Source organism: Gracilinanus agilis, chromosome 2 (assembly GCF_016433145.1).
Source record: "Gracilinanus agilis isolate LMUSP501 chromosome 2, AgileGrace, whole genome shotgun sequence".
NCBI lineage: Eukaryota > Metazoa > Chordata > Mammalia > Didelphimorphia > Didelphidae > Gracilinanus > Gracilinanus agilis.
Window position 1 is genome coordinate 380,651,405 of NC_058131.1, and position 26,696 is coordinate 380,678,100.

A 26,696-nucleotide genomic window follows, 5' to 3' on the forward strand; every position below is an offset into this window, starting at 1 on the left:
TTTGGTGTGGTATTTTGGGCAGTCCTTTGAGATTTTAATGGCTACATGATCCTGAGAATTCAAGCACCAGGGATAACAATATCCTAGGCATCACGATGCAATGCCCTCAGTGTTTATCAAATGGACAAGCCAGTAATATGCCTTTTATTGCTCCCATATCTTGAGTGCATTGCTGATTTAACAACATGGGTTGAGGGCCAAGGGAGCTCAAAATCTTTAGTTCCTGAAGGTGGGAAGGGATTTTGTAAACTAGGTTGTAACAATTTGTTGCTTATCATTATTTTCAGGTTATTTTTTTCTTGCATTTTTATTTAAACAAATGTCCTTTGCATCATTCAGATGTGTGTGTGTGGTCCGATAAAAGAACCATTGTTAATTGGAAATTCAGGAAGGATTGAGCAATGATTAGAATGGACATGGAAAACTGTGGTTATAGATTTGTCTTAAGACCATTTTGTCTCACCATGCTGAGTACTTCAGACTCTAGATCAAAGACATATATTTACTAGATAGTCTAGAAGATACAATAGCCATTAACTTTTACTTGTGGGCAGAAGCAGCAAATAACTCGATTAAGTTCTTGAACATAATTTGCCCAGTGAAAACTAATTAAATTAGGGTGTTATTAGTTGTTGCAACTACTTTTTAATGAATTCTTATTACATTTAACTATGTAGCTCATAGGCAATTGTATTAAATGTTGGCAATTAGTTTTTTTTTTTAAACTTAAACTTCTGTGTATTGGCTCCTAGGTGGAAGAGTGGTAAGGGTGGGCAATGTGACTTGCCCAGGGTCACACAGCTGGGAAGTGTGTGAGGCCGGCTTTGAACCTAGGATCTCTTGGCTCTAGGCCAGGCTCTCAATCCGCTGAGCTACCCAGCTGCCCCTGGCAATTAGTTTTTGATTTCATTTCTTTTTGTGGGATCACCACCTATCCAAGACTCAGATGCCTACTTCTCCTTTTAGTCCATTACTTACTTCTAAAATTGGGTACAAGAGTAAAAGAATCCCTTACTTTGTTAGCTTTCATGCCTTTCTCTTTCCCTGTCTAATAGGGTGGTGGCCTTAAATGGAGGGTCAATTTCAATGTTGTAAAAAATCCCTCCTTGCCCCAAATATTTACATTATCTGTCTTTACCTAAAATTCCTGACATTGATTGCACATTTGAGTGCATTAAAATACATTGAAAGTTCCTGTTGAAAATTTGAGGAGAGATGAACCTGTTATCTTGTTACCTTAGTATATAACATTAACCAATTTTTTAGCCTAGCCGGGAGATAGGAAAGCTGGGTTCTAATCCTAGCATTGCCATTAATTCACTTTCTGACCTTGAGCAAGTCCCATTTTTTGAGTCCTTAGCAATAAAATGATGGCATTATACTAGATGACCAGCATGCTGCAGTGAAGTCTTGTATTTAGAGTAGGAGACCCTGGTTTGAAACCTGGCTCTCCAATAACTATGACCAGTGACTGGTATAGTGGATAGAAAACTGGGCCTATAGTCAGAAAGACCTGGGTTCAAATCTGGCCTCAAACACTTACTAGCTGCATGATCCTGGGTAAGTCACTTAACCTCTGTCTCATTTTTCCTCATCTGTAAAATGGGGATAATAATAGCACCTGCCTCCTAGGTTTGTTGTGGGGACCAAATGAGATAATATTTGTCAAACATTTAGAAAAGTGTATGGTACTTAGTAGGTGCTTTTGAATATGTGTTTCCTTCTTTGTTTCTATCTGTGACATCTTGAATATATCATTAACCTCTTTGACTTCTTTTTTTTTTTTAAACCCTTACTTTCCGTCTTGGAGTCAATACTGTGTATTGGCTCCTAGGTGGAAGAGTGGTAAGGGTAGGCAATGGGGGTCAAGTGGCTTGCCCAGGGTCACACAGCTGGGAAGTGTCTGAGGCCAGATTTGAACCTAGGACCTCCTGTCTGGAGGCCTGGCTCTCAATCCACTGAGCTACCCAGATGCCCCCATCTTCTTTGACTTCTAAGCTCCCGTCTAGTTTTAAACGTAAATCTCTTCCAGCTCTAATAAACTATTCTGTCATTTTCATATCTTGTATCTGTGGGCTAATATTTAGGTATGGTTATTTTAGACCACACAGAGGTAAGCAGAAAAGTTACAAGGCAAATTTCACCTTGATACAAAGAAGAACAATTAGACCTATCCATTAGTGGAATAGGCTGCTGCAGAACTTTGCAATAGATTCACCATCAATGTAGGATTTAATTCAGAGCCTAGAAGAATATATATGTGTCTGGATTGTTGTAGAGGAGATTCCCACTAAGACATGGATTGGACAAGATTACCTCTGATAGCCATCCTTTCCACTTCAGATTCTGGGATTTAAAAAAATGATCAAGAAAAAACCAAAAAAAGGGACAAAGGAAGGAAAACATGCAAGGGACTGGACAGCCCAGATTGTAAGAATACACTCCCACCTTCCGCTCTGCCCCCTAACACAAGAATGACTATGTTCCTGATGTTATTTTATGTCCACACCCTGCCTTGTAATGAATGAATCACAGGATCAAGTCTTGGGCCTCCTCTGCCCTCTATTTCTCTTTTATATCCTTCTCAGTTTCTTTTTGAGTTAGATAGGTTTCTTTCTGGTTTGTTACAAGATTGTTGTTTTTCAGGGGTTTCGATCATGTCTGACTCCTTGTGACCCCTTTTGGAATTTTCTTGGCAAAGAAACTAGAGTAGTTTGCCATTTTCTTCTCCAGCTCATTTTACAGATGAAGAAACTGAGGCCAGGAGGGTTAAGTGAATTGCCCAGGGTCATACAGCTAGTATGTGTCTGAGGATGGATTTGAACTCATGTCTTCCTGACTTCTAAGCAAGTACTTTACCCACTGCACCACCTATATGCCTCTTCTTATGAAATAGTTTCTTGCTAACCGAAACAAGTGTCCCTTAATAACCTAGACATTTGATTAGGTTGTATTTTTCTTAATAGTACACACTAGAAGCCCAATACTCTTCATGTTTATATTAAAAGAATTTTTGTGGTTTAAATCATGCAGTTTTGTTGCTGAAAGGTCAAAAACAAAAGGTGAGGAATGATCAGGTCAAGCCTCTGAGTGCTTCTACTTAACCCATTAACCTGAATTTAGCAGGATTAAAAAATTAACTTTTCACCTTGATTTAATTAGAGTGATAAACAAATCCCCTTAGATATGCAGAAATAGCTTTGAAGAGTGTTTCCTTTCATCCTTCTCCTACCAGGAAAAATTTATCTATGTTTATCTGGTGTAAATATCCTATCCCCCTAGAAGAAGGTGAGCTCCTCCAGAGTGGGGGACTTTTGTTACTTTTTGTTTTGGGAATTAGTCACCTAGATGAGAGTCTTGCAATTAGTAGTTCCTTAATTAAATGCTTGTTTAATTGAAATGAAGAAAGGAGATGCATTTACTAGATAGAAGTGAGGGAAAAAGGAAGGAACAATGTGGGGATTTCTAAAGGTTGATCATGAGTTGTCTTCAAGCCTCACTTGGTTTACCATCAAGTGGACCCTAGCCTCTCTACCATTTCAGCCATAAAAAGATTTGGAGCATTCCTCATCAAGAAGACAGAACTTGGGGAATGTCGTGTATAGCAATAGTAAATCATTTGGGCACCTAATAATAATGGTTAGGATTTAAATGGTGCTTTAGGGCTAGCAAAGCACTTAATAAATATTATGCCATTTTATCTTCATTGGGAGGTAGTTGATATTATCACTATTATTATTATCCCTATAGATGTTTAAACTGAGTTAAATAGAGATTAATTGACTTGCCCAGGGTCATACAACTATTAAGTATTTGAAGCTGGATTTGAACTCAGACTTTCCTGAGTCCATTGTGCCACCTTGCTGCCCCATTTCCCTTATTTATAAGGAAAGATTTTGAGATCTTTTAGTAGGTTGACTGGGGATCCTCTGATATAATACTAAATAAATTTTTTTTCTCCCTGTCTTTGTGGATGACATCCTGGGAAGAGATGGCTCTATAGTTAAAAGATGTGGGTTCAAATGCTTGCTCTGCTCCTCACTTTTTGGGTGATCTTGGATAAGTTATCCTCTCTGTACTCAAGTTTCTTCATTGATAAAACAAGGAGGTTGGATTAGATGATTTCTACAGTGGGTTCTGGCTCTAAATCTGTCATCCTATTAAGTTTACATGAATTGCTTCTCTCTGCTCTCCTTTTGTGGGAACATCTCCCAATTTAGCATCATCAGCAAATAACAGGAACACGCAGGAAACTTCCTTTCCAGATAGGCAATCATGTTCAAGATCATGATTAAATTTCAACTTGACCTGAGTGAGATAAATTGGCTATTGCTTGAGAAGCCTGTTCTGACTAAATGGGCCCTCTCAAACCAACTATTCATTTTTCTAGAGCAGTGGTTCTTAGCTTTTTTTTTTTTTTTTTTTTTTTTTTTTTTTTGTGACAAGGACCCTTTTGGTAATGTGGTAAACTCTGTGGATTCCTTTTCAGAATGTTTTTAAATGCTTAAAAAATACATTGTATTATGATAGAAATGAATTATATTAAAATAAATTCTACCTATCAAAGATAGGGTCCTTGTCACAAAAAAAAATCTCTGTTGTAGAGGGATGCTTAACACTATTTAAAATTTTTGTCTCTATACATCCTTCTGAGCATTGAAATTTATATGTAAATTTTTTGTGGTGTGTTTTCTGTGTTCAAATTTAAATGTAGAATGGTCACTGTTATTCAGAGGACCCTCAGTCCTCTACTTTGAGGAGAAGCTTGCTTAGGTGTCTGGAAGGCATCTTTCCTTATAAACTTATCCTTTCCACTGCAACTTTTATCCTTTCATAGGTCACTCTCTTAGATCTATTCTGGCCCTAAAAGCTGCTCTCAGATTTAGTGTCTCATAACTCACTGATGGGTACCACCATAACATTGCTAACATTGCTAAAATGTGAAAGACCACATGCAATTTTCACATGGTGGGGACTACTTGGTTTTGGGGTTCTCCTATATCAGTGCTGTGATGGTTAGTGTGTCCCATTCCAAAGGATAACAGCCTCCAACTTTAGAAAGTCAACTTCAGCTTAGCTCAAGTGCTAACTTATAGGTCTTTTTGTCTTCTCTGTGGTGAGGCGGTGAGATGTTTGAACAAGTGAGAAAATGTTCCAGATCATAAGCAACAAGAAGCTATGCTCAAAAAACTATGTGGATGTATAACCCAGACTGAATTACTTGCCAGCTTCTGGGGGTGGGAAGGGAAGAAAGGAGGGAGACAATTTGGATCATATAATTTTGGAAAATTTATGTAGAAATTTGTATTAAAATAAAAAATAATAAAAAAAGAGTATCATAAAAAACCTATGTGGAAGCAGACAAATTCATCCTGAACAGTGTTTAGGGAATGTAGGTCATCTGGGGGCGGGGAGGGGGGAATGGAAGGTTCAGGATACATTGCACTGAGTGTCCCACTGCTCACTAGCATTTGTGTCTAGATGCAGTCAGAACAAAGTGAAATTCAAGAACAGACTAGAAAGGGAAAAAGAAATCAGAAAAAGAGGCATCTTAGCATACTAGACTGAGGGTAGCTCTTGGAGTCAGGAAGACTTCTTGAACTTTTTTTGTAGCCTTTGACATTGTTGATGACTATTTTCTCCTTGGTGTATTCTCCTTTCTAGGTTTTCATTACACAACTTTCTCCTGGTTCTCCTCATATCTGTCTGACCACTCATTCTCAGTCTTCTTCAGATCTTCATCCAGGTCATGTCTACTATCTGTTAAGTGTCTTGAAGGCTTTTGTCTTGGATGCTTTTTCTTCTTCCTCATTTGGTAATTTAATCAGGTCCCATGATTTAAATGATCATCTTTTTGCTAATGTTTCTCAAATCTACTTATTTAGCCCTAACTTTTTTTATGATCTCCAGTCTCATAGCTCCAATTGTCTCCTGGACATCTTGAACTGGATATTTCATAAACATATTGGGGTCAACATGTCCAAAACTTAATTCATTATCTTCTTCCTTTATAATATAAAATATAATGTAAAATTATAATTTCTGGTCTGTTTGTACATTGTTTTTTGCATGTAATCTTCCCCACTGGCTTTGCTTTTCTTTGTAACTCTAGCACTTGGCACAGTGCCTGGTACATTGCAGGTGATTAATAAATGTTTATTTTGTTATTAGGTTCAAGACCTATCTTTATCATATGTCAAATATATGATGTAGGGCAAATCCCTTTCCAGCCACCATTTCCAAACCATTCTGCATGAGCTCCAACCATCATCCTCATTTTTCTTCTACTGTAACCTTGAACTCTGTCCCTGAGACACTAGACTCTGATAGATAAACTATCTCTCTGTCTTGCAGGGGACCAGGCCCCTACCTTATTTCCTTTATTTCCAGCTCCTCTTACTGTGATATCTCCTCTCCCTCATTAGAATGTAAACTATTTGAATGCAGGCACTGTGTTACTTGCTTATATTTGTATCCCATGTCTTAGCATAATACCAGGCACAGAATATTTAATAAATGCTCTATCCATCCATCCATCCACCCACTCATCCATCCATCCATCCATCCATCCATCCATCCATCCATCCATCCATCTATCCTTCTCNATCCATCCATCCATCCATCCATCCATCCATCCATCCATCCATCCATCTATCCTTCTCTCTCTGTGTCTTTCTCTGTCTCATCTCAGAGATGACAAGTTGGGGAACCTGTGATGAGCTGTATTGATGAGGGAGTTTCCTCATTGGAAATTCTCTATTCTAAAAAAAAAAAAAAAAAAAAAAAAAGAAATCACAAGTCCTAGTCAAAACAAAGCAAATAGATCTAGAAAAGGTATGTTCCTGATGGAATACAAACAAGAAGCCAAGATAGTCCCACCAGTGACTTTGGGGATGAATTTAGAGGCTGTGGACTTTATAGATTGATTCAATGTATATGAGCTTAGGATTTTATTATTATTATTTTATCCCTGCTGGAAGGACCTGTTTATTTCTTCTCTACTATCTGCCATCTTGTGTTTATTTGTTAGGATCAGCATGTTAGGGTTCTTAGCACCTTTTTTCTTTCATCATATCCTAGGTATGGTTCTTGGAGTGTGCCTTATCCTGAGCCACAATTTAACAGCAATCTGACATAGATCTTGTACATTAAGCTCAGTCTTCAGGGCTATATCTATACACATCCAATATGAAACAATTTAAGACTAGAATTTCTAGAACCATGAACAACCCAACCCCCTAAATATGCACTGTCCAGAGAAAAAACTGGCTTAGCAAGAGACCACTAGTAGCAAACACTGAAAAGGACAAATAGGGATCTTTGAGAAATGGCTCCCCTTCCTTGTGCTGGAACATTCTGTTTCTGAACATTACACTCTGAACTTTAAATGTTGGAGTCGATGTAATTTTTACAGGGCTTCTAATAGGCCTGACACAACAGAGGGGGTACGTGAGCATTCAAATGGGGCTCAAACATCCTACTCAGAGCTGACACCAAAATTGCTCTGTTGACAAGAGCCCTTAGCAACACAAATATGCCAGCAGAAATGCCAGACTGACCCTATTGGCATCCTAGAGGATTTTCTCTCTATTATGCCCATTTTCAATGAAGAGAGGAGGTGGGAAGGGTGGGTGCAAAAGTATTCCATCTTATCTGGAATGCTTTCCCCTTACCTATTTTTCTTTAACTCTTACTAAACTCTGAGGCTTAACTTATAGCTCATCTCTTCCAAGAAATCATCTCTCTGATGCCTGCTTCCCCTGAATTCCTACAGTTTTTTCCATTTTTCTTTCTACAATCTATCATTTGATTATGTCTTATAGTACTTGCTAATTGTTAGATGTTTGATTCTGTTGCTACTAGATTGAAATATATATGTCTGTATTTGGTATTTAAAAACCTTTACAATCTGGCTCCAGCCTACCTTCCTGATTTATTATATATATAATTATCCTTTGCATCCTATATTATAGTCGAACTGACTTACTTGATGGGCTTGTACATGAGGCTTCATTTCTAGCCTCAATGCATCTGTATAGGATGATTCCTATGCCTGGAATTCTCTTTCTTCTCATCTTTATTTCACAGAATCCCTAACTCCTTTCAAAGCACAGATTACATCCCGCTTCAATCCTATGCTGATTCACCCCAGCTCTCCTCCTTCACTTTCCCCTGCCTCCCAGTCCTTCTCAGTCAAGTGCCCTCCTTCTCAAGTTGCTTTGTATACTTCCTTGATATTGTGTCTTTACACACACACACACACACACACACACACACACACACACACACACACACACTGTTTCTCTTCAAAGGCATGGGTTGCTTTCATTTTTGTCTCTGTATTCCCAGTGCACTGGACTCGGCACATAGTAGGGGCTTAATAAATGCTCCTTAAATAAATAAATGTCAGTCAGGAATGCATCCTGACCTTTTGTATTTCAAACTCTTGGTTCATAATCACAGCTGAGCCCTTGCTACTCTAATGTGCACACTTAGGGTAGAAGACATGGTCTCTTATTTCCCTAAGATGCCTAAGGTCTACCCGGGGAGCATCATCAGCCTCCCTCCTCTCTTCTCAAAAGAGGAGAGCATCTTCATCTTACCTCTTCCTTTCTGTAGACACAGAGGCACTATCTCTAAGGTTCACTAAGGCTAATCACTTTGCATTCTTGGTCTCATGACTTCCTACCTCTTCCAGGATCTTGCTTTAGTACACATTTCCCCCTTTCATGCATCTTTTATTTATTATTATTATTATTTAAAACTCTTACTAGAGACAGGAGGTCCTAGGTTCAAATCCGGCCTCAGACACTTCCCAGCTGTGTGACCCTGGGCAAGTCACTTGACCCCCATTGCCTACCCTTACCACTCTTCCACCTATGAGTCAATGTACAGAAGTTAAGGGTTTAAAATAAAAAATTAAAACAAAACAAAACAAAAAAAAAACTCTTACTTTGTCTCCATAACAGCTCTAAGACCAAAGGGCAAGAGGTAAGAAAACAAGGTTAAAAGACTTGCCTAGGGTCACACAGTTAGGAAGTGTCTGAGATCAAATTTGAACCCAGGTCCTCCTGACTCCAGGCCTGATACTTTATCCACTGTGCCACCTAGCTGTCCCTGTATCGTTTATCTTCAAATTCTGTCTTGCTGTTGTGTCCTTCCTACATGCTTACAAATATGGTTTTGTCTCTCCAGTTCCAAAACAAACAAATAACTTTCCTTGATGCTTATAACTCATCTAACTATTATTCCATTTTTCCCCTATGCTTTACTGCCAAACTTCTCAAAAAAGTTGCTTAATATCTGATGCCTCAGCTTCTTGACTACTAGTTCTCTTCTCATTTCCTGTAATCTGGTGTCTGCACCATCTAATCCAAGAAAGTGATTAAACTTCTATCCTTCTCTCTGAAAGGTCACCTCCAAATTGTCAAATCCAGTGGTAATTTTTTTCAGTTCTCATCCGCCTTGACTCCTTTGTGGCTTTTGTCACTATGAACTATCTTCTACTAGATATTATCTCCTTCTTTAGCTCAAAGACATCACACTCTTCCTGATTTTCCTTTTTCTTTTCTTGCTTTCTTTATCTCCTTGTCCTTGTCCTAAACCCTTAAAGTGGATATTTTCTAAAGGTTTGGCTTTGACTTTTTCCTCTCTTCTTTTCTCTCCTCTTCTGTCTTGGTAATCTCATTGCAAATATGTGAATATTTTTATTGTTGTTTGTCTGACTCTTTGTGACCTCATTTGGGGTTTTCTTGGCAAGATACTGAAGTGGTTTGCCAGTTATTTCTCCAGCTTATTTTACAGATAAGGAAATTGAGGCAAGCAGGATTAAGTGATTTGTCTAGGGTTACACAGCCATTAATTATCTGAGGCCAGATTAGAACTCAGGGGGTCTTTGAACTCATAAGTCTTTCTGATTCCAGGCTTGGAACTGTTCACTGTGCCACATAGCTGTAAATATTACATTATTACCAATTTGAATTGCTAGTCCTACCTTCTTTTATGAGCTTCATATCTACATAGCCAAGATGATAGAGGTAGGGAACCTTTTTTAGGGTTTAGTAGCTCCCATTTTCTATTTGAGTGGCCTATAGGATATAGGATCCTCAAACTTAGAGCTGGAGGGGAACTTACAGATCATATTATCTGAGCCTGTCATTTCATAAATTGGAAACTGAGTTCCATAGTAGTTAAGTGACTTTTCCTGTGGTCGCCCAGGCAGTAAGTAGCAGAACTGGGATTTAAACCTTGATCCACTGATTTAAAATCCAGTGTTCTGGTCTCTATATCTCAGATCTGGCTCCCAAACACATCTACCTAGAAGTTCTTTTGACACTTCAAGCTTAGTGTATTCTAAACCAATCTCATTTTATTTCTCCCCAAACTTGCTTCTCCTTGTGATTTCATTACTTATGTTGGTGTCACATAGCTTTGGGACTTATCTGTGATTCCTCTTTCTCTCATTTCTCAAATCCAATTAGTTACCAAATCACTTCAATCCCACCTCAAAAACTTCTTTAGTGTTCACCCCTCCTTCTCTATTTCCTCATGAAAACTCACCTGTACTATTATAATAATTCTTTTTTTACAGGTTTTTCCAATTTCATTCTTTCCCCCTTCTAATCCATCTTTCATTCATCTTACAGAATGTTCTTTCTTATGTGTAAATGTGTAAAATTATTCCCCTCAAGAATCTCAAGTGGCTCCCTGTTCCTAAGTAAAGTTCAAATTCTTCTGCTTGGAATTGAAGGCTATCAAAATTTAGTCAACCTGATCTTTTCAGTTTTATCACTCCTCTACATATTTTTTATGATCCAGTCAGACTGAATTACTTGCCTCTGAAGAGATCTGTGCTCCCACCTCTTTGAGAACTTGCTCATATTATTCCTTGTATCTGGAATGCTTTTTTAATTCTCTCCCCAGCCTGTTAAATTTCTGCTTATCCTTAAAAACCCAACAAAAATGTCATTTCTTTCAAGAAGTCTTCCCTGATCCCAGTTGACATTCATTCTTCAGACTTCACCAAGTACCTTGTTATGTACCTCTCTGATGCTTTTTTCTGTAATATTGTGTATTGTAGCTATTTGTTGGCCTAAAGTTTTCAAGTTTCTTTCTATTTACCCCTTTGAAAAGCAAAACATTTGCCCTTCCTCAATCCTGCTGTTCTCTACAGTCTTTCAAAGTTCATTGAGAATGACTCATCTACACCTATTAGTTCTTTAAGCACTTCAATCATGTGGTCCTGATGACTTGAACTCATCACTAAGATATTCTCTTATAATTTTCTTATATTGGATAAAAATTCTCTATTAACCACATTTATTCTATTCTTTCAGGCCAAAGATCATCCTCTTTGGCAGAGAAAAACAGAAGTAAAATGAACGAGACCTTCTCTCTGCCTTTGCTTTGTTATCAATTATCTCATCCAACTTGAGCAACAGTTTGGTCCCCTCTGTGATCTTCTACCTTAGTGTTGGTGTCTTATCCTTCTACTTAACTGAAAGCTCCTTGAGGCAGGGACCATGTTTTATCTCCACTTCTTATCACCTTAGTGCCTAGCATAGTGCTCAGTACTCAATAAGATGGAGAAATGAGCTGGGAAAATTCTGTTCTGGCCTTATTTTTCACAAACAGGGAAGAACTGATTGCTGGGTAGAAATGATGAAAATCTGGGGAGTAATTGACCACTACCTCCTAGAGTTTGTGATAGAGAAGGAAAGAAAACCTAGACTTAGTCTGACATACATCATAAATGACAGAAAAACAGATATCTAAGGAAGGATGAGCAACATCTTGTGTACTATAATTGCACAAGGGGATATCAGTCCAGGAGTGGGAGGGGGAGGAAACTCTCAGAAAGGAAATGCAGAAGATACAAGGAGAAATAGTTTCAATGAGGAAAAAGGGGAGTTTGTCTAAAGAGACTGATGTAGATACACAGGAACTTCAAAAAAAAGATTTAGATTTAAGAAAAGATACGTGGGAGATGGAAGCAAGGACAGGTAATAGAGACAATAAAAAATCGTGTCATGGCTGGGTAAGGCTAGTGTTAGGAGATATAAAGTGCAGAATAAGTTGAAGCTAGTGAGGAAAGCTATTGGCAACAAGAAGCATTTTTTTCCAATTACATATAATCACAAATTTCCACACAAATTTCCCTAAGTTATGTGATTGAACTTCTCTCTCTCCCTTGCTTCCCTTCCCCCTCTCTGTGCTGGCAGGCAATTCAATCTGGGTTATACATCATGCAAAATATGTTTTCATATTTTTCATTTTTACAAGTAATCTGATAAAATATGTAAGTGAAATCAAAACCTCCAAACATAAACCCAAATAATTGATTGAAAAATCATATGCTTTCATCTGTGTTCTGACTCTAACGATCCTTTCTTTGGAGGTGGATAGCATTCTTTGTTATAAGGCCCTCATAACTGTCCTGGATCATTGTATTGCTGATAATAGATAAGTCTGTCACAGTTGATCATTCTACAATACTGCTTTTATTGTGTACAATATTCTCCTGGTTCTGTTTATTTCACTCTGCATCAATTCATGTAGGTCTTTCTAGCTTTCTGAAATCATCCTGTTCATCATTCCTTACAGAACAATAGTATTCCATCATCATTATATGCCACAATTTGTTCATCCATTCCCCAATTGATGAAGAAGCATTTAAAAAAAAGTATATTATGGAAAAAGAGGAAGATCACAGAAAAGAGAGTACCACTGTTCAGGGTAGATGAAATAAAGCTAATTGAGGATAAAGAGAAAGCAGAAAGTATCTCTTATTTTGCTTCTGATTTTCTCTGCCAAAGAGACTTGGAAAGGACTGAATAAATATGACTAATAGGGAATTAATATCCAAGATGAGTAAGAAAATTGGAAGAGAATGTCTTAGAGAAGAGTTCAAGTCACCAGGACCAGATAAACTATATTTTTAGATGCTGAAAGAACCATCAGATGTAGGTGGTGAACCACTATCAATGAACTTTGAAAGACAGTAGAGAACAGCAGAATTGGAGAAGGGCAAATGTCTTGCTTTTCAAAAAGAGGAATAGAGTGAAACCTGCAAACTATATAACAAGGAAAAGTAAACTCCTTGAAGGCAGGGAGATTTTCATCTTTGCCATTATCGTTGGTGCTCAATATAGTGTCTTAAATGTAGCAAGAGTTTAATATATTTTTGCTAAATTGAAGTAAATGGAGCCTGATTGAAATTCCTCAAAAAAATTTCAGAGCATATTATTAAATCAGCCAATAAACATTTGTTAGATGCCTACTCCTACTATGTGCCAGGCTCTATGTTAAGTGCTGGGAATTTGCTAAGCTAAAGGAGATGGCTAGTGAATAACTAGAAAAGGAAGTGGTGATATTAGAAAGCCAATATAGCTTCAGGAGGATGATATAATTCTAGATCATTTTCATACCTCACCCAATCTTTTTTGAAAGGGTTATTAAATCAGTAGGTTAAGAGAAAACTGTTGTCAGGGCCTACCTAGATTTTAGCAAGCATTTGATAAAAATATTTTTTGTTGTTTTATGGAAAAAAATGGAGCTATGTGAGCTAGAGGGAAAGAAGAAAGGAAGGAAACAAGCATTTATTGAGAGCCTACTATGCGCCAGAAATTGTCCTAAGTGTTGAGTAGTACCTATGGAATCTAGGATGAAACAATTAGATGGATTTGGAAATGATTGAATGGCTGGACCCAAAGAGTATTTATTAATTATTCCTTATCACCTTGGAAAGTTGAAGGCAGAGTACCTCAAGGGTGTGTATTTTTGTGTGTGTGTGTGTTTATTTACTCACATACTTGGTGTTGTAGTGTTTAAATTTTTTTTTTTTACCATTGCCATTGATAAAGACATAAATGTATATTTGTCAAATTTATAGATAACACAAAGTTGAGAAGGACAAACATATTTGTTGACAGAGTTATAGGTAAAAGAAATCTTTTTTTTTAAACCTTTACCTTCCATGTTAGAATCAATGTTATATGTTGGTTTCAAGGCAAAAGAGTGGTGAGGGCTAGCCAATAGGGGTTAAATGAGTTGACCAGGGTCACACAGTTAGGAAGTATCTAAGGCTGGATTTGAAACCAGGATCTCCTGCCTCAAAGCTGCTCCCCCTCAAATGAATGCTAATAAGAACATTTCATTGAATTGACTATTAATAGAGATAAAGGTAAAGCCTTGTACTCAGGTTAAAAACAACAATTGTTTTTATAAAGTATGGAGAAGTCATGGAGAGACAGCAGTTTGTCTCACCATAATCTGTGAGTTTTAGAGGGTAGTAAGTGACAATTGGTTAAGACAGCAAATGAGATTTTAGGCTACATTAACAGACACAACTTTTAGGAATAAGGAGCTGTCCTCTGAACCTGGATAAACAACACCTAGAGTGTTGTGTTCACTCTGAAGTGCTACCATTAAGAAAGGGTACTAATAAATTATAGATAATTTATAGGAGAACATCCAGGATGGTGAAGACTTTGGAACTGATATCATGAAAGAATTGAATGAAAGAGCTGAGGAGGGGAAGAGAAGATCCAGTGGGACTGGGAAGGGGCACACATGATAGTGATCTTTAAGTAACGAAGTGCTGCCACCCAGAAGATGAATTCAGTTCATTGTGAACAGAGCTTGGCGACCTCTCAGAAGCAGGTCCATCCTGACTCTGGTTCATCTGGTATGCTGTAGGGAGAGGTATATTGGTGACTTGGCTTTGGTTTTGGTTATTGTGAGAGGAGGGAGGGTATGATGACTGACTGCCATTTTTGACCCTGGGCAAATCACACAACTTCAATGGGCCTCAGTTTCTGTATTGGTAAAATGAGAGGCTAAGGTGGATTTTAAAGTCTCTTTTCAACTCTGGATTATAGATTCAGATGATAACACATTTTGATAATAATTATAATGGCTTTGGTTTACATATTTATTCATTCATTCATTTATCTGGCAACTTTTAAATTTATTGCAAGCAGGATCCTGTCTCTGCCATGGAGGAAGAGAGCTTTTATTGTTATTTTAAATTTTATTTTATCTTTTTAAAAAACTTACCTTCTGTCTTAGAATCAATACTATGTATTGGTTCCAAGGCAGAAAAGTGGTAAGGGCTAGGTAGCTAGGAAATGTTTGAGGCCAGATTTGAACCCAGGACCTTCTGTCTCTGGGCCTGATTCTCAATCCACTGAGCTATTTAGCTATCCCCAATAAAAGCAATTCTTAAGGATGAGTTGAAATACAGGGCTAAATCTAGCCACTTGATTTCTCCAGGTTTTCCCTCCCATAAGCCTTTGTCAATAATAAATGGGGGCAGCTAGGTGGCTCAGTGGATTGAGAGCCAGGCCCAGAGATGGGAGGTCCTGGATTCAAATCTGGTCTCAGACACTTCTTAGCTGTGTGACTCTGGGCAAATCACTTAAGCTCCATTGACTAGCCCTTACCACTCTTTTGCCTTGGAACCAATACACAGTATTGATTCCAAGAAGGAAGGTAAGGGTTTAAAAAAAAAGAACTGCTTTTATCTATAGTGATTTAAGTTTTGTAAAAGTGCTATATATATGTTATCACATTTGATCCTTACAACAACCATGTGAGGTAGGTTCTATTATTATCCCTATTTTATGAATGAAGAAACTGATGCTGAAAAAGATTAAATGACTTGTCCAGTTATATAGCTATATAATGAGGACAAAATTTGAATTCATGTCTTCCTGACTACACGTCCCAACATTGACCAGCATGGTATGAGGAGATATTTCCATGATGACCTTTCTGAAGCAGATTCTCCTTAACTAGAGGAGAAGGGATTATGAATAGGTCACATGTTCTGAAAATTGACCCTCATACTATCTTTGGAAGGCACAATGTCAGGGGTTCTTTCCCTCCTGCTATAATGTTCTTCTCCAGCTATATGAGACTGTGTCCAAGGTGAAATAATGTTCTAACAAGGCTTTTGTCCCTTTGTGGTATTTTCAGTTACTTTTCCCACTAACCAAATCTAGAATAGTCCAAATTATGTGAAATCCTGTGCTGCTGTAGTAAGTTGTATTACAATGAATTTCCAATACCACTCCCTCCTGCTTCTTTGAATAATGTTTATCCTGTCTCTTTTTAGCACATGTGAATCCTTGATAAAATGACCTTTCCCTTATGGTGGGTGGAGATCAACTGTGATATTACTATATGTGTAAACTACTGGAATATCATAAAATTGAAAGATATGATTCTTGGAAAAGACTACTCCCTTAGGGGTGATGTAGCCAATCAACAAAGGAGGGGCTATGGCAAGGTTGTCTTGGAATAGCTCAGAGGATGCTGAGTTAAGTAGATATAGTGCCAATCATCTCATCCTTAGGAGTTTTATTCAAGAGAGATACCTTTGTACCTTGCAGGGTACTCAGCACTGTGGGTACTCAGTAAATGAGACTGGGAAACTCTAGCTAGGAGTCAGGAGGTGGAAAGAACAGCAGGAAGTAACAGTGGTTAGAGGATGCAAGAGTTATCATACCAATAGGCTGAATTTTCATGCTCTAGCCTCATTGCTCTGTGGGCAGTTCTTAAGTAAACATACCTCCCCATTTTTCTTTGCCCAATTTTCTCTATGTTGATGGTGGAACAAGTGGGGCTTAACCTGAAAATAATGATTCATTAAATTGAGAACATAATGAAGTAAGTAGTAATGGTAACTGGCACACACATGTACCAGTATAAAATGTTCATGGGACTCAGTGGGTATCAGTCTTTCCTCTTATGAAATGGGTCCAATGAGGTATAGTTTATATACTAGGAAGAAGGCTAGGGAAGCCAGGCATGGAATGGTTTTGCTCTTGGGCTTAAAAATGACATGACCATTTAGAATCCTCGGGATTGGCTCTGAGAGAAATAGCATGGTACAATGGAAAAAGTTTTGGCTTTGGACTCAGAAAACCTGGGTTTAAATCTTGGCTCTGACTCTTAAGATCTATGAGATTTTGAAAAAAAATCGAAGGCAGTAAGGGCCTCAATTTTCTTATCTGTAAAATGAAGTGGTTAGATTAGATAACTTCTGAGATCTTGTTCCTCTCAATATCAATGATCCTATGAATGCTTTGTACAATGGATTCAGCAGTTGACCCTGTTTCCAGTTTGAGAGAGGTGCTTCCCTTCAAAGTCCTTCAAGGATAGGATTTCCTCCTCTTCTTCCTCCTTGTCTTCCTCTTCCTCTGGCTTTTCCAAATGATTGTTCCATTAAATACCAGTCAGGAAGATTTTTAACACTAAGTAGCATGTTTGCCAAGCCTTTTAAAGACATGGTTCTTGCTTAAAGGGTGTCTTTTCCTTCTCACAATCCTTTGTTTTCAGGCATTCCTTCATTCCCCATGCAGACTGGCATGTGGGATCTTTGGCTGGGAAGGATTTCAGTTCCATACAGGTAATTAACTAGATGCAATCTGCTCACAGGCTCTCTGGGCAGCATAACAAATCACTGATTTCTTTTCCCAGTTCTTTATTGGATATCCTCATCCAAGTCTCTCAGCATTTCTTTGGTTTTACATTGTGCCTATTCAACCTGTATAGTGGGTACAAACCATTCCTAGTGTCTTGACCCAAGTGCCAAGCCAAAAGGGTTCTTAGAGCTGCCAGTGAGGAATACTATTGTCTTGAAGGACAATGTAGACCCATGTTGCTCATTTAAGTGTGAGTTTCTGGGGTGTGCCCCTTTGTAGCACAGCTTATGTATGATTGGTAATAAGTGCAGAGAACTTATGTGAGAAATCCTGAGATTGAGCAATAGAACAGATGGAATTCCCATTGAAGGAGTCCTATACCAGCAGCCCTGTTTCCAGCTTGAATGAACATATTATATACCCCCTATATCCTAATTAACATACATGTACCCTCTCTATCCTAAGAATAGGACTTTTCCATATGACTTGCAGATGAAATCATCTATATATATTTGTTGTCTCTTTCTATTGGAATGTGAACCCCTTGAGAGCAGGAACTATCTTGATTTTCTATTTGTATTCCCTTCCCCACTTAGCACAATGCTTTGTGTATAATAAATCTGTATTAAATGGCTTATTCATCCATTTCTTTATGGCACATTAGATTTTTTCAGATCTTTTCCCCTAAAGAGGGAAAGCCAAGGTTCTGAAATAGGAATACAAAGTCCATTTGTAATAGGAACATTCAAGATTGCCCAGAACCTTTTGCTGTTAAAGAAATGGTTGGATCAGAGGATGAAAGAGACAAAAATATTATGGGGAATCACCCTGCTCCATGAATAAGTACCTGATTAACACCCCTCACACTCTCCCCATTGCTCTCATCCCAGGCCACCCTCCACATGAGCCACTCACTCCAACCCCAATAAATTTAATTATCCTGTGGGTTAGAAACCATATGACTGGAGGGCTAGTCTAGGGTCTTGTCAGCATAGAGAATTATTTTTTTCCTTTCACATGATCTAGAGGTGGAAATTCATAAACTCAGTATTTGAATGAGAGGGTTAGAAAAATCAATGGTGAGGGATGTCCATTTGGTTCCAAAGCTATAGGGAACACAATTATTTCTTTGAAATTGACCTTCATTTATTCAGGAGAGGAAGGCAGTTAGTTGTTTAATGGCTTCCTGGTGCCTTTCAGCATTTTAAAAGAGGGAAGAATGATTTGGAGTGAGGCAAGATTCCAGTGTTTTCTAAACAACTCACTAAGCCCAGCTACCAGTTGGCTGCTTGGTTACTTCCTAATGCTCCCCACTGCAGTGTGCATCACTTAATAGCACAACCATTTCTCCAGGCACTGACCAAGCATTCACAGTAGTGGGTAGGATCAGGGCTGTAATTATAATGCTGAGCAGCTGATGATTCTCTTAGACATCGCGCCAACAACCCATCCAGTATAAATTCCCCTATATTATATTCGGATTATTTCCTGTCTCTCTTTCTGGGTCTATGTTCCAGGGCCTGAATAAAGAGATCCTTGTTTCTTTGTGCCCTTTTCTTATTCTGGAGTCCACTCCCCTCTCTGGTCTGACTTTGTTTGGTGCCACACTGGAGAATATTGAGAAGAAAGGAAGTGGGGGGCTGTGTGTCTTACAGGTGGAACACAGTAGGAGCAGAGAAATGGAGCCCTGTCTGCAGACTGGCTCCTGCTCCTTAAAATAAAAACAAGGGAGAGAGAGAAAACAAACGGGGTTCTAGGCAGAATCCTACTGTGGGGTATGTTGTTTTCCCTTTTTCCCTGGGGAATCCCTCTTCTCTCTTTCACAGAAATAACAAACACAAATATGGAGATCTCATTGAGCCCAGGCACCTGTAAGTCTGTCTTGAATTTGGAAGTAACTCCCACCTGCTCCCTCTGAAAATCATTTTGCCAAAATCTACCTTCTCCTGTTTCTTTCCTGATGAAAGTATATGATGAAAAGCTTGTGTAGACTGAGAGAGAGAATGGGGTGATGGGTAGAAGGCTGGGCTAAGAGTATAGAAGACTTGGGTCCAGGTCTCAGGGGTTAAGTGACCCCTGGGCAAGTCACTTAATTCCTCATTGTGCCAGGCAACCATCTAAGACTATAGGTTTCAGAAAAGATACAAATCTGCAGTGGTAGAGGAAATCTCCTCACTGGGAGATCTCCACAATGAAATTGCAGGCCTCATTGAAAAAGGAAACCTAAGCTTATTTATAATTTATATTGCCCATTCAGGATTCTATGAGCTTAGTGCAGTTGTCTCTCTTTGCTTCATTGTCATTGGACTCAACAGAAGTTTAATTTGGATAAAAGTGACTTTCCTGGATAAAAGTGACTTTCTCTATGCTCCCTTCACCTAAGGATCCTGTCCAATTCCAAGTCACTTCCTAAGTGTGCACTTCCCCTCCTCAACTGTTCCCTCTTTGTTAGTTATCCCTGGTAGGAACTAGCATTCAAAAACAAATAAAATGATCCCACCCTTACCTTTTGCCTTTGTATACGTTCTAAGACAGAAAAGTGTCAAGAGCTAGGCAATCTGGGTTAAATGACCTAGGGTCACATAGGTAGGAAATATCTGCGGTTAAATTTGAACCCAGGTCCTTCAGACTCTAGGCCTAGCACTCTATCCACTGGGCTACCTAGTTGCCCCTAAGACCTAGCATTTTTTAGCAAGAAAGATATGGTCATTCAGCTCAGGAGCAGTACAATACCAATAAGACTTCCAATTTATAGCATTTAAAGTCTTCTCAAGGGTCTTCCTCACAATAGCTGTGATATAGGTGAAAATAGGTGCAGCAAATAGCATTATTTCTATTTTACAAATGAGGAAACTGAGACTCAGAATGGCTTCCTGGTCCAATGTTCCCCAATTTATGGCTCATGGGCTTCAGAGCCAAAGGGACCTAAAGTCATTTGGATGAATCCTTTCCTTTTACAAATAAGGAAGGTGAGTTGAAGAGATGCAAAGGAACTCATGAGAGGTCTTTGGGCAAAAAGTAGCAGAATTAATTAGTAGTGGAACCAGGACTTGAACCCAGGCTCTTGAACTCTTTTCACAAGGCCACACTTTCAAGAGGCCTTCATCCCACCACCATGTGAATGGTCAGGAATCTTTCAGTGACTGGAAAAGGGATAAGAATGAGAAATAACTACCTCAGGGTGATAAGTACATCTCACTTTCCTCTGGGCATATGCAAAGGGTCTGAAATATAAGGGCAATGAGCCCTTTGGAAAGGCATCCAAGAAAAGGAAGAAGAGAGAGAGGGAAGAAAGAATTTTTGCCAGGGTTGGGGTGAGAAGATCTTAGGAAGGAAAGGAGGATAGGCAGAAGAGTGAAACTGGGAGTTGAGAGAGGAAGATTGTCTTATACCAGAGAGTAGCCTGGCAACTTTTATGCTCTTGTTTACTTAGAATTATTGGTTCTTCAGGATGGGAAGGATCTTAGGGATCTCACCCCCATTAAATTATAGGCGAGGAAACTGAGACTCATAAGGGCTAAAATGCAATTATCTGCCTAGTTGGGGAAAGTCATGACTAGAGCCCAAGTCCCAAGAGTCCCAAGATTTGTAGGCCAGTGCATTTTTCATTCTGCCCTAGGTCGACAATGTCTACTGGTGGTCTTCAGTATCCTACTATTGCAGGACCCCTAGATTTCAAAAGACCTATTTCCTTTACTAACATTCCTGCCCTTATTTAGTTCCAGCACCTTCTTGTCCCTGATAATGTTCAAGGTATTTGCCACATTATGAAGGAAATGATAAACCAAGAAGAGGAAGAAAGACTAGAGCTGCAACAAGGAAGCATGAAATAAGAAAGGGTAGAGGGAAGGTAGGAGAAGGAAGGTGAGTGGCAAAGTAGGAAACAAGTTACAGAAGGATGGGAAGTAGGCAGTGGGGATACCAAGAGGAGGATCTGGGTTTGGGTTATTCCTGATATTCTGTGTTCAATTCAGTAAGGGATCTCTATACCACTTGTAGCTTAGAGTCCTAGAATCTGATGATTAAAAGGACCTTTGAGATCAAACTAGTCTAGCCCCTTTCACTTTAGAGATGAATTAACTGAGGTCAGGTGACTCATACATGTTATACAGGTGGTAAGTAATAGACGTGTAATTCAAACTCTGATCTTCTGATTTCAAATCCAGAGTTCTTTTCACTATGTCATGGTGCAGAGTCAATTCTCAAATATCCTGAATACTTGGAAAATGGGATTTTGATTAATGATATTTTCTAGTGAACTGATGGTAACTTGACAAATACTTTTGGATTCAACCTTTACAGTCAAAAATTTTTCTTAAAAATATTACTCAATTGTCTTTTGTTATTAAGTACCACTAGGTAGTAAACATTATCTTTTCTGATGGGGACCTTGTGTGAAAACTTCAGGCTCATCATTCTGTATTTGAATTCTCACTGAACAAGACTACAGATAGGAGGCTAAGCTGGTTCCAGGATATAGAACATGGAAGGGCCATTGAGAATCATCTGATCTAGGAGTCCTTAATCTTTTTTTTTTATCAAGGACCCCTTTGGCAGTCATCTGGCAGGGCTGGGAAACCCTCCGCAGAATAATGTTTATAAATGCACAAAATAAAATACAAAGGAAACTAATTCCATTGAAATACAGTAACAGATTGGAAAAAAAACAAACTCAAATGCATAGACTCCAGGTTAAGAACCCCTGATATAGTCCAACTCTTTCATTTTATAGCTAAAGAAACTTGCCAGATAGAAATGAATTGCTCCAAATCATATTGCTAGTTCATGACATTAATAATTTGTTTATAATGCAGTGGGAATACCCAAGAAGATTAAGAAAATCTATACTAAATACCTGATAGCAATTTGCTTCCTTGTCAGCTTATTTTTCTTAAATACAAAATGCAGTAACATGCTCTTATCTACAAAAAATAGTTGGGTTCTGATTAACTGGTTTTACTCTAATTTAATGTCTTCTGTGGTCCATGACATACACAGCCCCTACCTCTGCTTATGGGAATAGCAGAGCCCAGTAAAATGCACATTTGCTTCCTGTCATGGTATGTGGCTTCCTCTAGGGCTATGAGGCAGGATATTCAGAATATGCACAACGGTTTCAGATGCCATGTGGATTGTATGTCACAACTCTCTCCTGATACAGGATTATCTCTTCATTAGGGCTTGGGCTTCTAGGGAATGCATACCTTAAAAGAAACACAGCGTGCCTTTGGATCCATTCAATTTGTGATAGTGACAGACAAAAGGGAATCTAAACAATTGGGCATTTTAGCCAGTGAAACAGCTCACCTCCTTATAGGCCCATTGATGTTACTATCTATTTGAAAGCAAGGGAAAAGTTTAAGCTGATACTGGGGCATTCCATAAATTTTCAGAGTTAGGAAAAATTTCTGGGTGAAAACTGAGAATGTGTGAATCTCTGGGCTTCAGAGTCATCTTCCTTCCCTTTCATATTTTAGTCATCAGCTAACTAAAAGACTTTTGGACCAAGGCATCAGAGAACAGTTGTAAAATGCCTTATGAACTGATAACAAAGTGCCTTTCCTCCCCCTCAGCAATGCAGAAGGGCTAAACCAGTAACATGAGGAGAAAGCATTCACTGAAAGGCTATAGAAGAACCCAGCTCTAGGCAGAAGCCTTTGAATGAAAAGCTGCATTTTTTTTTTTTTGCCTGTAAGAGAGCTGCCTCTCCACTCTTTCCCAACTGTCTCTTCTGCAGTCACCAACAAACTATTTTGTATGCAGCATTAGTGACGCTGTCCTAGCCAACACATCGTTACTACCAAGATGATGGCTGTGTGATGTTTGAGCTGAGTATCCTTTTTAATTATTAAACAGAGAATGCCAAGTGAATCATTCACTGGACTCGATTTTCCTGTGTCTATTACAAGTGGCAAGGAACTAGAGTGTTTAACTAACACCTGCACTGGTTCCTAGCAAGCTTACCCATCTGCAAAGCCCTTGCAGAGAAAACTAAACCAGACTCAAAAGGAACATACTGCATTAAACAGCTTATAAAGCACCATCATGGTTGCCTCTACCACCACCTCCACCATCATCAGATCATAGTATCATCTCTTTAGAGCTCAAAGAGCCCTCAGGGGTTATGTAGACCATACCTTTCATTTTACAGAGGAGGAAACTGAGACCCAGGGAAGCTAAGTGATGTCCAAAGTCCCAGAAGTAAAGTGACAGAGCTGGGATTTGAACCCAGGCCCTCTGCCTGAAAATTCAAATCCAACGCTTATTCCATTATACCATGGCCACCTCAAAATTTCCCCATTTGCCTTTTAGGTCCCCAACTTACCAAGCGGTAGAATAATGAAGAACGGAAGCCAGCATAAAATAAACATGCCGACCACAATGCCCAAGGTCTTGGCTGCCTTCTTTTCCCTGGAGAACTTAAAAAGTTTGACAGCTATAGAGTTCCTAGGGTTGTGGCCCTTGACCTTGGTGCTACTGAGAGCATCCTCATGAAAGTTCTTGGAGTGGATCCGTAGGGTCAGCTCCTTGGAGTTAGACATCTCCTTCATGACTCCTGCTTCCAGGTTCTTGGTGGTCCTTTTGGCCACGATGTAGACCCGGCAATACATCACTAGGATAACAGTGAGCGGGATATAAAAGGAGCCCAAGGAGGAGAAGAGGGCATAAAAGGGCTCTTCAGTGACACCACACTCCTTCTCATCCTTAGGCGCAGGCTCCTTCCACCCAAGAAGAGGGCCAATGGAGATCACCATGGACAACACCCACACACTGAGGAGGGCCAGGATGGCCTTTTTCCTGGTGACCAGCGTTGGGTACTGGAGAGAGTAGCGGACCCCGATGTACCTATCGATAGAGATGGCACAGAGACTCAGGATGGATGCTGTGCAGCACAGCACATCCACTGCAGCCCAGATGTCACAAAATATCCTCCCTAAGACCCAGTAGCCGAGCACTTCAAGGGTAGCAGAGAAAGGCAGGACTGTGAAACTCAGCAGCAGGTCCGCAATGGCAAGGTTAACTATGAAGTAGTTGGTGGGTGTCCGCAGGTGACGGTTGCATGCTACGGAGAGGATCACCAGGATGTTGCCCACGATGGCAAAGAGGATGAAGGCACCCAGCACAATCCCCACAGAAATGGCCCTCCTGATATCTAGCTCAGGAGGAGTGGAATAGCTGGACGTCTGGTTGGGGCCAGTGAGATTTCCACCACTCGGTTCTTCCCAATAAGCAGGTGCTGATATATTGTGGCTCACATCCAGATGGGGATTCATTTTAAAGCCCACCCTCCATAGCCAGGGGGTAATTAGGCTTCAAGGGCAGCGCACGAAGTACCTCAGCTCTCCTGAAACTTTCCCTCCACCTCAGCCGTCACTACTGGGCAGGAGCCACTCGCCTCTCCGGCAGGCATTTCCCAGAGCAGACGGGCAGCAAGCGAGTCCCTCCTTGCCTGCTCCGAATCTTCGGAAGCCTGTCAAAAGGAGGAGAGAGGGAAGAGGTAGCTTCAAGTTTAATTGTCCACGTCAGGCAAGCCAGGAGCTGTGGTTGGGGAGGGGGCAGTGGCGGGGAAGGGACTGGAGCTGGCGCTTGGGAGGGGCGTCCCGGGTTCTCTCCCCCCTGCCCTCTGCGGGTCTGGAGGGAGCAGCGGTGGCGGCGGTGGCGGCGGCAGCGGCGGCGCCTGGCTCCGTGGAGCTCCGAGGAGGGTCTGCAGGCAGCCTTCAATGAGCTGCTGGGCTGGCTCTGCATGGCAGTGACATCAAGAAGGGGAGAGCCGTTCTGTCCTGACACGGCGAGGCACTAGAGGGCAATGCAGTTTCAGTTAAGGCGCTCCCCGGCCCTGACAGCTGAAACCACAGCCATGCACACTAACCCGGCTTAATTAAAACATTTGTCACTGGGGAAAGCGGCCTGGAAAACACCCTACTGCCCCCGCCCTCCCTTCCCCCCCCCTCCCGCAACCCTCCAGGTGATAGAGGAGAACTTGGGGAAAGAGCAAGAGAAGTTCACGCAGGGGACCCTGCTTACACTCTCCTAAGGGACCCAAAGCCCAGGTGAGGGAGCTCTTACCTTGAGGGGGAGGTGGGAGGGCGACTGGGTAGGAGCTTTGGAAGGTAGGAAGCACTTGGATGGTGACAGTAGAAGTTTAGATCATCTGAGTGTAGGGTAGGTGAAACTTCCCGGACTACCTAAAAGGAGAAAAATCCAGTACTCAGAACTACAACCCCTTTAGGTCCACTCCTTTGTCTGAGATTGATTCCCCTCTAGTCTGATCCAACCCCTATTTTATAAATCTTAGGAGGGGCCAGAGTTGATAAGGACACCAAGCTTTTCCCTAAAGCAAAGTTCCATTAACATTTTTTAGATATTATGCTGTATCTCTTTGAGCCCTGAAGAATTAAAGGGACTTACCTGAAGGCAAATAGAGAGTTTCATGGTAGGTGTGAGTATTCTGTAGTGCATTACAAACAACAATTGCACTTTTGTGTTGAGAAGAATATATGTCAGATGTATATGGAAAATGAGGAGGGGATGGGGTTTAGTTATTCAATGAGAGTGAAGTATAAGCAGTGGATAGCTCATATGATTTATTGATATACACAATGTAAGTGCCAAGAGATTTATAGGAAGTCCCTCAAAATGTCTAGTGGAAGGACTTATAGGAACTGAGGACAGCAGTTACATGATGGCAATCATAGGAGATGGAAATGGGTTGTGTCGGGCAGTACCCACAAGGCTAAGACGACATACACATACACACTAATGTATCAAAGTTGAAGACTAGGCTTCTTGCAAAGATTATTTTTTCCTCATTGATGATGCAGATGTCAGAAAATTCAGGGTAGAGAAACCCTCACACTAGTAAATCAGGACAATTAGAGATGAGAAAAGGCTAAACTAGAATAATTCTGACAGGTAAAAAAGAGTTGAGGGAGAGCCTTAATAAGAAGGCTTTTTGAAATATCTGTTCTTTGGTTCCAAGTGATTTAAGAGCTTTAAGTTCTCTTGGTAGAAATTGCTGGTGTTGTCCAATGGACAGCTGGTGCTAAAAAAAAAATACTTGTGGCACCTACATGTGAATTCAGTCCTTAGTCTTCTTATTCTCAATATCACTATAGCCTCTCTTCTATCTCACACCTGTACCTAACTCTAACTCAAGGCTGCATGTTACTATTTTGTTGTTGTTGTAGTTGTTTTAGTTTGAAGGCTTTCCTTAGCATTCTTATTTTTTCTTTTTTCATTAAATTAATTTTTTTCAATATTGTTCAT

At 39.8% G+C, this 26,696-nt stretch overlaps 1 protein-coding gene across 1 annotated transcript in view; it reads right to left on the reverse strand.

Moving 5' to 3' along the window:
• The window catches only part of ADRA1B (adrenoceptor alpha 1B), a 37,617-nt gene extending 12,914 nt beyond the window's left edge, over positions 1 to 24,703 (reverse strand). The window contains exon 1 of the mRNA XM_044664461.1: positions 23,755 to 24,703. Within this exon, the coding sequence (XP_044520396.1) occupies positions 23,755 to 24,703 (949 nt within the window). The remainder of the gene's footprint in view (positions 1 to 23,754) is intronic.
• Between the last annotated feature and the right edge of the window lie 1,993 nt (positions 24,704 to 26,696).